The sequence below is a fragment of the Ornithorhynchus anatinus genome, chromosome 1, assembly GCF_004115215.2.
Source record: "Ornithorhynchus anatinus isolate Pmale09 chromosome 1, mOrnAna1.pri.v4, whole genome shotgun sequence".
NCBI classification, from domain to species: Eukaryota; Metazoa; Chordata; class Mammalia; order Monotremata; family Ornithorhynchidae; genus Ornithorhynchus; species Ornithorhynchus anatinus.
Window position 1 is genome coordinate 135,622,577 of NC_041728.1, and position 16,618 is coordinate 135,639,194.

General features: G+C 46.0%; 1 protein-coding gene across 1 annotated transcript in view; it reads left to right on the top strand.

Moving 5' to 3' along the window:
• SEC62 (SEC62 homolog, preprotein translocation factor) overlaps positions 1-16,618 on the top strand; it is a gene marked incomplete at its 5' end in the record, with an annotated part of 58,866 nt that overhangs the window by 16,209 nt on the left and 26,039 nt on the right. The window contains 2 exons of the mRNA XM_029062747.2: positions 9,523-9,631; positions 13,512-13,617. Of these exons, the coding sequence (XP_028918580.1) occupies positions 9,523-9,631; positions 13,512-13,617 (215 nt within the window). The remainder of the gene's footprint in view (positions 1-9,522; positions 9,632-13,511; positions 13,618-16,618) is intronic.

Sequence of the window (16,618 nt, forward strand, 5' to 3'; positions counted from 1 at the left end):
CCAGCCAGAAGGGAGGGCCAAGTTTTAGCCGGCGAGGGGGAATTTGAAGACTCTCTAGAAGTCTGCCTGTGTTTGGATTTCTGCCAATACGCCCCCGGCAGCACGGCTGAGGGGACGATGGAGGCAGATCGTGGAGTGAACCAGGGCTGTGGATGGGTAAGCGTGAGCGGCAGACGAGGGGGTGAGGACGGTAGGTAGAGACGAAGGTTTCGAGGACGTAGATTTTCTTCAAGGGTGGTGATTCCAGAGGGGCATGAGAGTTTACGGCATGCTAGGAGAATCCAGAGTCTGAAGGTTTCTGGTGGGAACTAGACTGTTGTAATAATTAATAATCATAATGGTAGTTAAGCGCTTAGTATGTGCCAGGCACTGCTATGCGCTGGGGTGGATACAAGCAAATCAGGTTGGTCACAGTCCCTGTCCCACATAGAGCTCTCACGGTCTCAATCTCCATTTTCCAGATGAGGTAACCGAGACAGAGCGGAGAAGCGACTCGCCCAAGGTCACTCCCAGCAGACAAGTGGCGGAGCCGGGATTAGAACCCATGACCTTTTGACTCTCAGGCCCGTGCTCTATCCACAGGCCATGTTGCAAACCCAGGGTAATAGTAATAATTATGGTATTTGTTAAGCGATTACTGTGGGCCAGGCACTGTACTAAGCAGTGGGGTGGATACGAGCAAATCAGATTGGACACAGTTCTTGGTCCACATGGGGCTCAGTCTCGATCCTCATTTTACAAGCTCATAATATCCCAGCTGGATTATTGTGTCAGCCTCCTCTCGGATCTCCCTTCCTCTTGTCTCTCCATGCTCCAGTCTATTCTTCATTCCGCTGCCCGGCTCATCTTCCTTCAGAAACGCTCTGGGCTTGTCACTCCCCTCCTCAAAAACCTCCAGTCGACCTGTCGACCTCCGCAGGAAACAGTAACTCCTCACTCTTGGCTTCAAAGCTCTCCATCCCCTTGCCCCCTCCTACCTCACCTCCCTTCTCTCTTTCTACCGCCCACCCCGCACGCAGCGCTCCTCGGCCGCCCACCTCCTCACCGTCCCCCGTTCTCGCCTGTCCCGCCGTCGACCCCTGGCCCCCGTCCTCCCGCTGTCCTGGAAGGCCCTCCCTCCTCATCTCCGCCAAACTAACTCTCTTCCCTTCGTCAAAACTCACCTCCTCCAGGAGGCCTTCCCAGACTGAGCCCCCCCTTTCCTCTGCTCCTCCTCCCCTCCTCATTTCCCCCTCTCCTGCCCTCTGCCCTTCCCCCTCCCCTCAGCACAGTGCATATTTGTATAATATATTATCCTCTCTATTTTGTTAATGAGATGTATATCTCCATGATTCTATTTATCTTGATGATGATGTCTTATTTTTGTTTTGTTCTGTTTTGCTTTGCTGTCTGTCTCCCCCGTTTAGACTGTGAGCCCATCATTGGGCAGGGATTGTCTCTGTCTGTTGCCGAATTGTCCATTCCAAGCGCTTAGTACAGTGCTCTGCACATAGTAAGCGCTCAATAAATACTATGAAATGAATGAATTTTACAGATGAGGTAACTGAGGCCCAGAGAAGTGAAGTGACTTGCCCGAGGTCACACAGCAGACAAGTGGCGGAGCCGGAATTAGAACCCGTGACCTTCTGACTCAGGCCCATGCCCTATCCACTGAGGATGAGGGGGCGGTTTAGAAGATTGATAGAAAGTGGCCCTGCAGAGTTGGAGAAGCTAGGGAGGGAGACGGAGACGGAATCGTCGGTGGGATTAGGGGTGGATGGTCTAGGATGGCAGTGAGAATGGGCTCCGGCCATTTATGCCGCCTCATTTTGAAAAACCCACCAGGTAATAAAGTAAATGAAATCGACGTTCTCTAGCGGTGAGGAGCCCGACGTCCTCTTGTACTCAACGGGCCCACGCTGTTGTTTGTCTTGGGTGATACGTAAGACCCATTTAATTAAAAATTAATCCGTCTCAATGTTTTACATAACCCATATCGGAGGAAAACGACCTTCCCAATTTAATGGGACGATGTGTCCAATAAAGAAGACCGGTCCCTCCCTACTTTTTAAATATTTTGCAAGAGGTCCGCGTGCTATATTTATGTGCGTGCCTGCTCGGAACCATAATGACAGAAGGCTGTTCATATGATGTCGGTGTAGAATTTCCTTTTCACATCACGGTCCCATCAGAGTTGACAACACTATTAATAACTATAGAATTTATTAAGCTCTCCCCCCCGTGGCAAACACCCAGTTAAGCACCGAGGTAGATACCGGGTAATCAGATCGGACGCAGTCCCTGACCCCCAAAGAGATCACAGTCTAAGAAGGGGGGAGAGCAGATATCGGTATTTGCAGGAGATAGGGCCTAGGAAATGGGGTCCGTCGATTGTGAACGTGAGTGCACCCCCAAATGATTGAAGGCCTTGGGGGAGACCAGCCATGTGGTGTCTGCTGCCCCAGCTCTGCGGACCCAGAGACACCTTTAAGGCACTCCACCAGCTCTCTCCCTCTTTCTTGTGCACTTAATAATGATAATAATGATGATAGTATTTGTTAAGCGCTTACTATGGGCCAGGCACTGTTCTAAGCGCTGGGGTGGATACAAGTGAATTGGGTTGGACACAATCCATGTCCCATGTGGGGCTCACAGTCTCAATCCCCATTTTACAGTTGGGGTAACTGAGGCGCAGAGAAGTAAAGCGACATACCCAAGGTCACAAGCAGACCAGTGGCCGAACCGGGATTAGAATCCGTGACCCTCTGACTCCCAGGCCCGGGCTCTATCCACTAGGCCTTGCTGCCGCTTCTCACTGTACATCCCAGCTCGCACTCTTCGTTCCTCTCAAACTAAAATGGCTCCTCTTCCAAAATCCTTCCCTGACTAAACCCTCATTTCTGCTATTGGCCCTGCCTTCTCTGTCACCCATGCAGCTGAATCTTTACTCCTTCAAGACTTGACATCCACCACGTACCCTTGCGTACGTACGTGCGTACGTACCCTGAGACCCCGCCATTTCCCGTCTCTGTAATTTATTTTAATGTCTGTCTCCCCCGCTAGACCGTAAGCCCCTCGTGGGCAGGGATCGTGTCTACCAACTGTAATAATAATAGTGTTGGTATTTGTTAAGCGCTTACTATGTGCAGAGCAGTGTTCTAAGCGCTGGGGTAGATACAGGGTCATCAGGTTGTCCCACGTGAGGCTCACAGTTAATCCCCATTTTACATTTGGGGAGGTAACTGAGGCCCAGAGAAGTGAAGTGACTTGCCCACGGTCACACAGCTGACAAGTGGCAGAGCCGGAAGTCGAACCCATGACCTCTGACTCCGAAGCCCAGGCTCTTTCCACTGAGCCGCGCTTCTTCTCCTGTCTCGAAGGGTTCTCCTGTCTCGAAGGGTACACTCTCGACCACTTTGAACAGTAAGCGCTCAATAAATAACCTTGATCGAGGGATCCAGCTAACCCCGCTGTGCCTCATTCTCTATTATCTCGCCTCCCACCCCTTGACTCTGCCCGAGATTTCTGTCCCTGTTCAAGCCTTCCAGATCCCAACTTTCCCCGTCACTGAAGTCTATCTCAAATCCCACCTCTTCCAGCAACAGGGAAGCAGCATGGCCTAGTGGATGCAGCTTGGGCCTGGAAGTCAGAAGGACCTGGGTTCTAATCCCCCACCACCAACTTGTCTGCCGTGTGACCTTGGGCGACTCACTTCATTTCTCTGTAAAATATAGATTAAGACTGTGAGCCCCACGAGGGACATAGACTGCGTCCAACCTGATTATTTTGAATCTACCCCAGCTTTTAGAACAGTGCCTGGCAAATAGTAAGTGCTTAAGAAACACCATTTAAAAAAAAAAAAGCTTGACCTCTCTGATATAGTCTCACATAGTTTACTAATTAAACATTTCCTCAATGACAGATCAATTTTTCCATTCTCTTTCCTCCTAGTTGTTTTGTATCTGGGTCCATGAGGGAAGCGATCGTGCCTTTTTTTTGGTTTTGTTTTATATTGGTATTTGTTAAGCACTTACTAGGGGTCAGACACTGTTCTAAGTGCTGGCATAGGTAGAGATTAATTAGGTTGGACCCGTCCCTGTCCCTCATTAGTCTCACAGTGGAAGAACGGGTACGTGATCCTCATTTTACAGTTGAAGCAGCTGAGGCACAGAGAAGTGACTTGCCCAAGGTCACAGAGTAAGCAACTGGCATAGCAGTTGGCAGAGCCAGGATTAGAACCCGGGTCCTCCTCCTCCCAGGCCTGTGCTCGTTCCATTAGGCCACACTGCTGCTTGTCTTCTGTCAATCGGTCGTTATTTATTGAGCACTTACCGTGTGCAGAGCACTGTGCTCAGTGCTTGAGAGGGTGAAATATAATACAGCAGACACAGTCCATGCCCACAGTGAGTTTACAGTCTCGAGACATTAATAGAAATAAATTTACAGATCTGGACCCAAGTGGTGTGGGTCAGGGTCGGGGGATGAATAAAGGGAGCAAGTCAAGGTGACACAGAAGGGAATGGGAGAAGAGGAAAGGAGGGCTCGATCAGGGAAGGCCTCTTGGAGGAGATGGGCCTGCAGTAAGACTTTGAAGAAGGGGAGAGATATGTCGGATATGAGGAGAGCGGACGACGTGGGCGAGAGGCCGGCCGCGAGATAGAGGAGATCGGGGTACGTCGAGAAGGTTGGCGTTAAAGGAGCGGAGCCTACGGGCTGGGTTCTCTTTTACACGCTCTGAAGAACGTAGTATAGCACTCTGCCCGTAGTGGATATTTTATAAGTACTATCATTTTATAACTACTATCATTAATAAGTAAGTCAGCCCCGCCACAATGCGTGAACTCATTCTGCAGTTTGGAAAGAACGCAACTGTCGAATTCGAGAAGGTTCTCGCCGCACCACGTGGGTCCGCCTCGGTAGAAGGCAGTCCGCTGTTGAAGGAAACGTCTGTGTGGCCAAGGAACATTTCTACCACCTCTGTTATTTCGTACTCTCCCGAGCACCTAGTAGAGAGCTCTCCACAATACAACTGATTGGACGTGAGCTGTGTCGCTGAAGACGTGAGTGCCGTGAGAATTAAAGCGACTTCACGGCCCCACGGCGCAGGACTGACTGCACGATTAATCTTTGAAACGGTAAAAATCCGTTCCTTCTCTTGACTAAATTTTCCCACCCAAAGTGACTGCTCAACTGTAAAAAAAAAAAATTGTCATCTACCTTATAATCAGAATTCCATTCGATAGTATTTATTGAGCGCCTACTATGTGCAGAGCACTCTACTAAGCGCTTGGAATGTACGAATCGGCAGCAGATACAGTCCCTGTCCATTGACGGCCTTACAGCCTCATACTTAACTTGCAGTAGATCAAAACTGTTAAAAGGAGAAGGAACAGCAGACATCGCACGTCTGATTTGGAGAAAATGACTTTACAGAATTTGGAGAAATGGGTTCATTGTATTGGATGCGGGGCACGTGGAGTGTTTTTAGATTTGCAAGAAGCCAGATTGGTTTTGGGACTCGTTGGGGTACGTCTTCGCTTTTAGGCTGTGTACTCGTGGACTATTCTGTTATATTGTACGCTCAGTGTGGCTCAGTGGAAAGGGGCCGGGCTTGGGAGTCAGAGGTCATGGGTTCTATTCCCGGCTCTGCCACTCATCAGCTGTGTGACTGTGGGCAAGTCACTTTACTTCTCTGGGCCTCAGTTCCCTCATCTGTAAAATGGGGGTGAAGACTGTGAGCTTCACGTGGGACAACATGTTTACCCTGTATCTATCCCAGCGCTTAGAACAGTGCTCTGCACATAATAAGCGCATATCAAATACGAACATTATTATTACCAAAGTGCTTAGTACAGTGCTCTGTCCTCAGTAAGCACTCAGTAAATGTGATTGATCCATTGACCGGTAGATTCTCATAGCATCTGGATTCTCAGCACATGCTTAGTGGAAAGAGCACGGGCTTGGGAGTCAGAGGTTGTTAAGCACTTACTAGGTGTCAAGCACCTAGTAATTCTTATAATTCTTATAATCAACTAGTAATTACTAGTAATTAATAGTTCTAATCCTGGCTCCGCCACTCGGCTGTGTGACCTTGAGCAAGTAACTTCACTTCTCTGGGCCTCAGTTCCCTCACCTGTCAAATGGGGATGAAGACTGGGAGCCCCACGTGGGACAACCTGATTACCTTGTATCTACCCCAGCGCTTAGAACAGTGCTTGGCATATAGTAAGCGCTTCACAAATGCCATCATTATCATTATTAGTCGTATTCAGCACTTACCTTGTGCAGAGCACTGTATTAAGCACTTGGGAGACTACAATATAACAAGACATATTCCCTGCCCACAATGAGCTTATGCTCTAGAGAGGGAGACAGATGTTAATATAAGTAAATAGTAGGGATATTAATAATGGTTTTAAAGTGCTTACTATGTGCCGGGCACTGTACTAAGCGCTGGGATGTATACAACCAAATGGGCTTCTAATATTTATTAAGCACCTCAGTGGGTGAGAATTAGACCTGATCTCTGGACCTAATTTCTTCCTCCTGGTTTTTTGGTTTGTCTGGGGTGGTTGTTTTTTTGTTTTGTTTTTGTTTTGGGGTTGGGTTTTTTTTTGCATTTAAGTCCTTACTCCATGCCAGACACTGTAGTAAGCGCTGGGGTAATAATAATAATAATGTTGGTATTTGTTAAGCGCTTACTTTGTGCCAAGTACTGTTCTAAGCGCTGGGGTAGATTCAGGGTCATCAGGTTGTCCCATGTGGGGTTCATACTTTTAATCCCCATTTTGCAGATGAGGTAATTGAGGCCACGAGAAGTTGTGACTTGCCCAAAGTCACACAGCTGACAGGTGGCGGAGCAGGGATTAGAACCCATGACCTCTGATTCCTCAGCCCGGGCTCTTTCCACTGAGCCACGCTGCTACTCATTCCGCTCTGGTTATTGCTCCTCTGCCTTCTAAAATGAGGGGAATCCTTTTTATTAGCAGGTTTTCCTTTGGTCAACAAAGAGTCAGTTTACTGGCATGGTGAATGGCAAAGGGAGAAAGACACTAATTCAGCGGGGAAGTGCTAACATTTATTAAGAGCATCTTCTATATGCCTTACATGTTGTAGGATGCATTTTCAAAGTCGAATGGCGTAGTGGAAAGGGCGTGGGTTTGGACGTCAGGGGGCTTGGGTTCTAATTCCTGCTCTGCGGCTTGCCTTGCTTGCTGTAAGACCTTGGGTGAGTCACTTAACTTCTCTGTGCCTCTATTTTTCCATCTGTAAAACGGAGATTAAGTATCTGTTCTCCCTCTCCCTTGGACCGTGTGCCGATGTGGGACAGGAACTGTGTCCAACTTGATTATCTTGTCTCCCCCCCAGCCCTTCATACAGTGCTTGACACGTATGCAGTAAGCCTTAATGAAAACCGACATCACCATCATTATTATTATTATTACTATTTCACAATTATTTTATTTTATCATTTTAATGTTACTCTTTCATTGAGAAGCAGCATGGCATAATGCATAGAGCACAGACCTAATAATGTTGGTATTTGTTAAGCGCTTACTATGTGCAGAGCACTGTTCTAAGCGCTGGGGTAAACACAGGGGGATCAGGTTGTCCCACTTGGGGCTCACAGTCTTAATCCCCCTTTTACAGATGAGGGAACTGAGGCACAGAGAAGTTAAGTGACTCGCCCACAGTCACACAGCTGACAAGTGGCAGAGCTGGGATTTGAACTCATGAGCCCTGACTCCAAAGCCCGTGCTCTTTCCACTGCGCCAAAAAGTCAAAAGATCCTGGGTTGTAAGCCCGGATCCACCACCCGTCTGTTGTGTGACCTTAGGCAAGTCACTTATCATCTCTGTGCCTCAGTTCCCTCATCTGTAAAATGGAGATTAAGACTGTGGGCCCCATGTGGGAAATGCAGTATGTCCGATCTGATCGGCATTTATGTAATAATAATAGTGGTGGTATTTGTTAAGCTCTTACCATGTGCCAAGCACTGTACGAAGCACTGGGGTGGATACAAGCAAACGGGGTTGGGCACAGTCCGTGTCTCACTTGAGGCTCAGAGGCTCAATCTCCATTTTCCAGATGAGGGTCACTGAGGCACAGAGAAGTGAAGTGATTTGCCCAAGGTCACACAGCAGTCATATGGTGGAGCTGGGATCAGAACCCGTGACCTTCTGACTCCGAGGCCGTGCTCTATCCACTCTGCTATGCGGGTTCTCGTGTAGTTATCTGTAATTCAATTTTTTATTCATATTAATATCTATCTCCGAGCTCATTACGAACCGGGAATGTATCTGTGTATTGTTATTTTGTACTCTCCCAAGTGCTTAGTACAGTGCTTTCCACACAATAAGTGCTCAAGTTCATTCAGTCGTATTTATTGAACGCTTACTATGTGCAGAGCACTGTACTAAGTGCTTGAATTAGCTTTAACTACCCCATCTCGTAATACAGTGCCCAGTCATTCAATCGTATTTATTGAGCGCTCACTATGTGCTGAGCACGATACTGAGCACTCATGAGATCGCAATACAACAGAGTTGCCAGATCCGTTTTCTGCCCACGAGCTTGTAGTGTAGAGGGGTGACAGGCATTCATATAAATAAATCATTTAAAATATTATAATTTATAGCTACGTACATAAATCCTGTGGGATTGAGGGTGTGAAGGGACTATCAGATTCCCAAAAGTCACTGATCCAAGTGCAGAAGGGAGCGAGAGATGGGGAAAAGGCGGCTTAACCGGGAAAGGCTTCCCGGAGGAGGTACGACCTTATGTGATGTATGTAGTTTCTTATCTTTTTTTCTTGTATACTGGTTACATTTTTCAGTACCGCTAGTACCCCCAGTAAGATTTGAAAATATTTGCCATTTTAGACCATTGGGCTTTTAAGTGAGGTCTTTAATTGTGGTGTTATAGTGGTACGATTGAGAATCCACAAGGAGCTGTACCCGTTGCGATACCTAACTTTTGAAGTAGCTCTCCACCTTTCTACCTGACCACCAGATCAATTTTCTTCCAGACCTGTTTTTTAAAAATTATTATTATTATTATTTTTCAGGTCAAGAAGTGCTAAAAGCGCTGTAAAAGGCTTTCTGGGACTTTGTGTGTGTGGTTGTGAAAATTTATCTTGTGGGTTATTGGAACTTATTTAAAAGACCAATCCTTTCTAGGCTAGTTACATAACGAAAAGGATAAAAAGGAGAAGATTTAGGAGTTGAAGAAGGTCTGTGACATGAATATCTGAATTACTGACATACAAAATATTTCCATAAGATTGCTTGTATTTTAGCCGAAATTCAAAACAGCATGGGCAAAAATGGGAACGTTAGGCCCATGAATGTAAACACAGGTCATAATACCTTTTCTCCAAATTAAGCATCATCACATCATTTCTCCTTTATCGGCTTTTAGGCTGCCCTAGAGTCCTTCCCGCCACAACTAGCCAAGATCTCCTGTGGAGTTTCATTTTACGGTTTACGGTATTTACCTCGAGTGAAATGAATTTTGCACTGATTTACCATTCTTTCCTTGCAGGAAGTTGGCGAGCCATCCAAAGAGGAGAAGGCCATAGCCAAATACCTACGCTTCAACTGTCCAACCAAGTCCACCAATATGATGGGTCACCGAGTTGATTATTTCATTGGTAGGATTATCGCAATAACGTCACCCGCACTGCTCTTCTAAATACCAGTCTCTTTTACGGGAGAAATTTTTTAAGTGTTTAAACTTAACTCCTTAAATCATGATGCTATAGTTTAAACAGTTTTACATATTCTGTTTGGTTTTGCCCCAGTATTATCTTTCATTTAATACTTTTTCATTGAGAATGAGGAGAGTGATAGTGTATTTTAACTTCCCTGGGACTCTTAATGAAGTCACTTCTTGTATTTGTCACTGGAAGCAAGCATTTTTAGGAGGTCGTGGTAAGGGGACTGGCTGGGACTGGGGCAGGTGATCCAAGAATACAGGTGTGGGGAGGAAAAAGTCGTTCAGTCAGTTGTATTTATTGAGCACTTAAGAGTACAGTATAACAGACACATTCCCCGCCCACAGTGGGTTTACAGTCTAGAGGGGAAGACAGACATTAATATAAATGAATCAATTTCAGATATGTACATAAATGCTGTGGGGCTGAGAGGGGGCGTAAAGGGAGCGAGTCAAGGTGATGCAGAAGGGAGTGGGAGAAGAGGAAAGGAGCGCTTAGGGAAGGCCTCTTGGAGGAGATGTGCTTTCAATAAGACTTTGATCGGGGGGAGAGTCGTCGTCGGTCTGGGGAGGGAGGGCATTCCAGGCCAGAGGCAGGACGTGGGCGAAAGTTGGGCGACGAGACGGTCGAGATCGAGGCACAGTGAGAAGGTTAGCAGACATGATGCCGGATAGAGGCAACGGAGAGACTTAGTGCAGTGCTTTGCACACAGTAGGCGCTCAATAAATACGATTGAATGAAAGAGGGTGACCGGCACACATAAGGAGAGGAAAGTCCGGCTCCCAGACAGACATAGGAGGACAAGTAACCTGGCTCTTATCCTAATTTAAGTCTGGCTCTTATCCAAGTGGTGTTCGCTTGCCAGCCGTGTAAGTGGGTGGAGAGAGAGAGAAAGAGGCCAACAAAGCTGCCCCTTCTGGCTGACCCACCTCCATGTTGGAGAGCAAGGCCCAAACTCATCTCTGGAGGCTCTCGGTTTGGCCGTCCTGCACACGCACTTCAGAAGTTGTAGGAGTAGTGGTTGGTGGTGGGTTGAGTGGGCAGCATTGGCTGTTCTCTCTCTCTCTCTCTCTCACTATTTCTCTCCATCCCCCTACCCCTTTCTTACCCCTATGCCCTACCACCCCCAAGATGGCTGATCTTGATCGCCATATTCAGGCGATGGATCGAGGGCCGGAAATTTGTGAGGCAGTCATTTTTACCAGAATCGGCGTTGGGGCATCCGCTCAGGTTCCCGGAAAATGAGTGAGGTGGGGTGTCTGCCACAACACGTAGGTTGGCTAGAACATAATGGCGGAATCAGGCAGCGGCCTTCCTACAACGTGCCCGTCTGGGTACAGCCCCTTGGCGGGGGGTCAGAAGAAGTCGGGGGTCTCTACACGGAGAATCCAGCTCGGAGTTGCCGTGGGGAGAGTTGTTTTCTTTAACCTGGCGTTCTCTAAGAACGAGATCCCCACGCCGAGGAGAGCTGGCCTCACACATCTCTCCAGGTGTGGGGTTTATTGCCAATGACTGTGACTCCAGAGAGTCTTCTCGTACCAGGATGTCACACACTCTGTCCCCACGCCTCTTAGCATCTCCCATCCTAGGAAGGGAGTTCTTTCTTTTAGTCTGGTACTGCTCATTGTCCACTCAGTAGAAGGGAGAGGGCATTTACTATTTGTTGAGGCTCCTTAGGAGCATATTGAGAAGGTTTTTTGTTCTTAGCAAAAAGATTTGGTTAACTGGGCTTTTCCCATTTCTGTTCCTTCTCTTTTTCTGAAATCAAACTTTTCCCCTTCCACCTCTTTCCGTTCATTTGGTGTAGATTTGTGTTTTGCTACAAACTGATTATGAAAATCCATTCTTATAGTGGTATTGCCTTTAGAGTAAGGGTTTGGAAGGCCTAATTGAATTTGTAACTTTGGAGTCAGTACTGTTCACGCTTTCTTCTGGTGAGTGCTCTTACCATGTAAGTAGCGTTAAGGGAAAGAATGTTAGACATGTAGAGGGTTCCTTAGAAAATGATGTTAAATGCATTAATGCGTTCCCCATGTCCAAAAAATTGACTACTACAATATAAATGCATTTTTAAAAGTACAACACAGTTTAGTTAAACATGATCAAATAGAAGTACAAATCTGTGCCAATAATAAAGTTATTTTTGAGTGGGGGGAGTGTATATGTGAACATACGTGTGTGTGTGTGTGTGTGAGAATAGGGAGAGACATAGATATGTATGTATAATAATGATGGTATTTGTTGAGCACTTACTATGTGCCAAGCACTGTTTTAAACACTGGGGTAAATACTAGGTAATGAGGTTGTCCCACGTGGGGCTTACAGTCTTAATCCCCATTTTACAGATGAGGTAACTGAGGCACAGAGAAGTTGAGTGACTTCCCCAAAGTCACACAGCCTTAAATATATATCTCAGTCCCATCTGGGAAAAGTTGCCTTGTGCTAACACTATAAATGTTGTTAGTGGTTGTTGTCTGTGCTAAATAGGCCTGTCGTTATCATCTGCTAACTTGAAATGGGCTCTGATCTCTCAATTCAAGTCAAGCAAATTACTTCGAAGGGAAGGGAAGTGCTTAAAGTAAACTTTGCAGCCTCTGGAAGTGAGAGAGAGCTGTAAGTGATACCATCCTTAAAATTCAGTCGCTCTACTGCTAAAGATAATAATAATAATAATCGTATTTGGTTAAAGCGCTTACCACTGTTCTAAGCACTGGGGTAGATGCAAGGTAATCAGGTTGTCCACAGTCTTCACCCCCGTTTTACAGATGAGGTAACTGAGGCACGGAGAAGATAAGCGGCTTGCTCAAGGTCACACAGCAGACAAGTGGCAGAGCCGGGATTAGAACCCACATCCTCTGACTCCTAAGCCCGGGCTCTTTCCACTAAGCCACGCTTGATTTCCACATGCATACCGATTTTTAAATAAGAGGATGATGGGGAAGAATAAATCCTTAGACAAGGAGCTAGTTAAATAGTTTAGATATAAGCCTTCAAAGTCAAATCACCAAACCCGAGCCTAATTTCAAAGTCCGAAGGAACCCACAACGGAACCACGGGGAATAGTCTGGTCTGCTGCTGATTTGATAAATGCAGAGACAAAATAGCAGTGTTTCAGCACTGCCTCGTTAAGTGCTAATGTTAAAGCAAAAAGAAAGAAAACCAAAGGTAAGCAGTCAGTAGCTGCAACTAGGTTTCTACATTAGCTTCTCTTCAGATCTCCTCCTGAAAGAGGGAATTGGAGGTAGTGACAGTACTTTCGCAAAGTGGTCGATCACTTGAATTTTGCTTTTTAAGTAAAGGCTGTAAAAGCTTCATTCTTCTATCAAGTGAACTTGAAGTATATTTGAGTATACGTTGCCATTTGGAAATTTACCAGGCCGCAAAATAGACCAACCCATTAGAAGAGGGCCTGATACCTGGAATTTAGTAGTATCGCCAAATTAAATATTTATGTATTTTAAACTGCTATTTCAGAAGCAGTTTCAGAAGTCTCAGGTTATCAGAGAGTCTTGTATGGCCACAGTATTAGGGTATTAGGAAAGCGTTTAAAGGATTTAAGCTTAAAGGCAGCATCTTATCTCCGCGGAAAAATATCCACCAGCCGGTATGAAATATGGTTTAAAGTTGTGATCTGGGTTTTTTATGTGTGCGCGCGGCTATATATATAGCGGTATTGTATATATGATATGTATATTTTATATACAGTGACCCTTTTAGTAGGTCAAAAACAAATGTTGCTGAAGATAACCTACTCGTCGAGTCATTATTTTCAAGATGGTGGTCTTCCAATTTTAGCACAATTTCTCTTTTTCTTTAGCCTCAAAAGCAGTGGAATGCCTCTTGGACTCCAAGTGGGCGAAGGCCAAGAAAGGAGAGGAAGCCTTATTCACAACTAGAGAGTCCGTGGTTGACTACTGCAACAGGTAGTGTATTCACTGTTTCCATTTTTGCGCTTCGATTTTGCAGTCTCCATGCCCCGTGAATATAGTTTGCCCCCACTGTAAAGCATCCACCGAATGATGCCTTATGAGTTTGGCCCACAACCAAAGAAAGGACTGTTGTGAAAGATTTGAAGATTGCGGCATGAACTCCAGTTAAAAATCTCATCAAATAAACCCGAGGATCTGTGTCGGACTTTGTGATGACCCGATTCACTAAGACACACCCATTGGATGTGCCCCAAAAAAGGCGTCGTTTCATCTCCTTTCCTTCTTTCCTTCTTTCCTCTTCTGACCCCCCTCCCCTTCTCCATCCGCTTCCTGGAAGTAGTGATTGATAGGTGCAACCCCTTGCTCTAAGATTAAAGTTTGACTGAGAGGCGGGTATAGCTCCCTTCGCAAGAACACAGAATACAGTCGAGTCGTTCGCGTTCTGGTTATCTGAATTTTAGGTATCACGTCCGGAAAAGATCTCCTCATCTTCCCACCCAAGCCCTGTCCTCCCCCTGAATTTCCCGTCAGTATAGACGGCACCACCATCCCTGTCCCACGAGCCCTTAACCTCGGCATTGCCTTCGATTCAGCTCTCGTTCAACTCGTATATTCAATCCGGCAGTTCTACCTCCACAACGTCGGCAAAATCCACCCTCTCCTCCCCATCCAAACTGCCAGTACGTCGATCCAAGCGCTTATCCTGTCCTGCTTTGATTGCTGCGTCGGCCTCCTCGCTGACCTCCCTGCCTCCTATCTCTCCACCCTCCGGGCCATTCTTCATTCTGCTGCCTGGATCATTTTTCTACGAACCATTCAGTCCATGTTTCCCCACTCTTCAAGAACCTCCGATGGCTGCCCATCCACCGCCGCGTCAAATGGAAACTCCTTACCGTCAGCCCGAGAGAACTCAATCTTCTCGCCCCCTCCTGTCTTACCTGTCTGATTTTCTACTGCAACCCAGCACGCTTACTTCACTCCCAACTGCACTCGTTCTCGTCTCCGCTAACCCTTTACCCATGTTATGCCTGTGGCCTAGAAATCCCTGTCTCTTCATCTCCAACCGATATCCCGATATCCCACGATCAAAGCTTTATAGAAGTCCTCCAAGAGACCTCATTTCCTCTACTCCCTCTCCCTTCTCCTTCACCCTTGACCTTGGATTTGCCTCCTTTACTCTCAGCCCCACAGCACTTAGACACCTAAGCGTAATTAAGTTTAATGTCTTTCTCCCCTTTGGACTGTAAACCCCTTGTAGGCAGGGAATGTGTCTACCAACTGTTATTGCACCCTCTCAAGTACTTCGTACAGTGCTCTGCACATAGTAAGCACTCAATAAATGCCATTGAATGAGTGAACTGACTGGCTAGAGGGATAATACAAAAAAAACGATAACCAAATTATGCACGGTCCTGTCGAAGATGTGCAAACGCTGTTTCACTGCAAATTAGTGAAATATTATTAGTCTGAAAAATGGTCTTTCTAATGTATTTTGGAGTGAGTTCGGTGCAGACTACACCCGGGGAGGGAAATGATCGAATCTTCCTTAAATCTCCTTGCCCAGATAAGACCACGAATGGCCACTGATTTAATAGTCACCCTCGTCTGACAGCCTTGACTGGAATATTTTACCAAAAAAAAAAAAAAGCTTTATAAATGCTGGAAATGGAGTGCATTCTAGAAAGAGAAATTCTGGGTAGAAAATTTTCAAAAAATTGCTGTGATTCATTCAATCATATTGATTGAGCTCTCACTTTTTTTTCCCCATTCTCGAAGATGTGGTGCAAAAAAGCTGTAAAGGTCATTTTGAAGTATTTGAATAGAAAAGCAGGATAAATGGAGCTGCAACTCGACTAATAGTGCATAATGTATCCATAATTTGGAATGAAAGGTGTGTTGTAATTTCACAATTTCAGAAACAAAAGAAAACCACATTTTCTAGTACTAAGTTCGAAGGGTGGAAGGTTTCTGAAATCTCTGTGAGAAAGTTTATGAAACCAAGGTTCCTCTTGAGACATCTAGCCCCGTATTTAAGTTCATTAGCCGCTTTTTTCCCCTTACTACTTTTAGGGAGTAGATTTATTACAGAAGGTTCAATATTTTCCCCCATTCGCAGTTTCTTTTTTTAGATGGAGAGAACACTTTTGAAAATAAGGAAGTATGGTGGAGGGTTTTGAGGATATTCAGATAGCATTTGACTTTTCAGCCGAGAATCTCAGTGGTAATATTTAGCAATTATACAGCTCATTTCATGTGTGTCATGGTAATAGACTGTGCCAGAAATCTGATCCCTTCAGGCTCAAGACACAAACATAAGAGAACCAACCAGTCAGTCGTATTTGTTGAGTACTAACTGTGGGCAGAACACTGTACTAAAGGCTTGGAAGTGTACAGTTTAACAGATAGATACATTCCCTGCCCACAACGAGCTTACAATCTAGATGGGGAGCCAGACATTAAACTCACAGAATAGTGTTGTGCCAGAAGATATCAAAAAGGACTATGTTTGGTTTTGTTGGGGCATGTGTTCCTTTCTGTAAGGGAGAAATGGAAAAGGGAGTCATTGCCCAATTTTATGTTTAAGAGGAACAGATGTTTTTACCACACAGGGTGGCCGTTCCCCCAACCAGGCCTCCGATCTACCCCGTGTTTTTGGGCTCGTGACTCCTCTTGACTCCTGGGCTCCGGAGAGAGGAAAGAAGAACGAAAGGAGGAAAAGAGAACTTGTGGAAGCACTTGGACAGAGAGGACACTGAAGTGCAAATGAGGGTCACGAATCCCCGTAGCGACAGAAGGGGATCACACTGTTGAACCCTTGAGTGGTGGGGGAAGTTTCCTCCATTTCAGCTGGGGTCTTGTGCCAGGGAATTTCCCTGGGATTTCAGCCCACACTCAGGATGTCCTGCTTCCCGCGGCACTTAGGTCCGTAACTATAATTTACTCATATTAATGCTCGTCTCCCCCTTTAGACTGTAAGCTCATTGGGGGCAGGGAA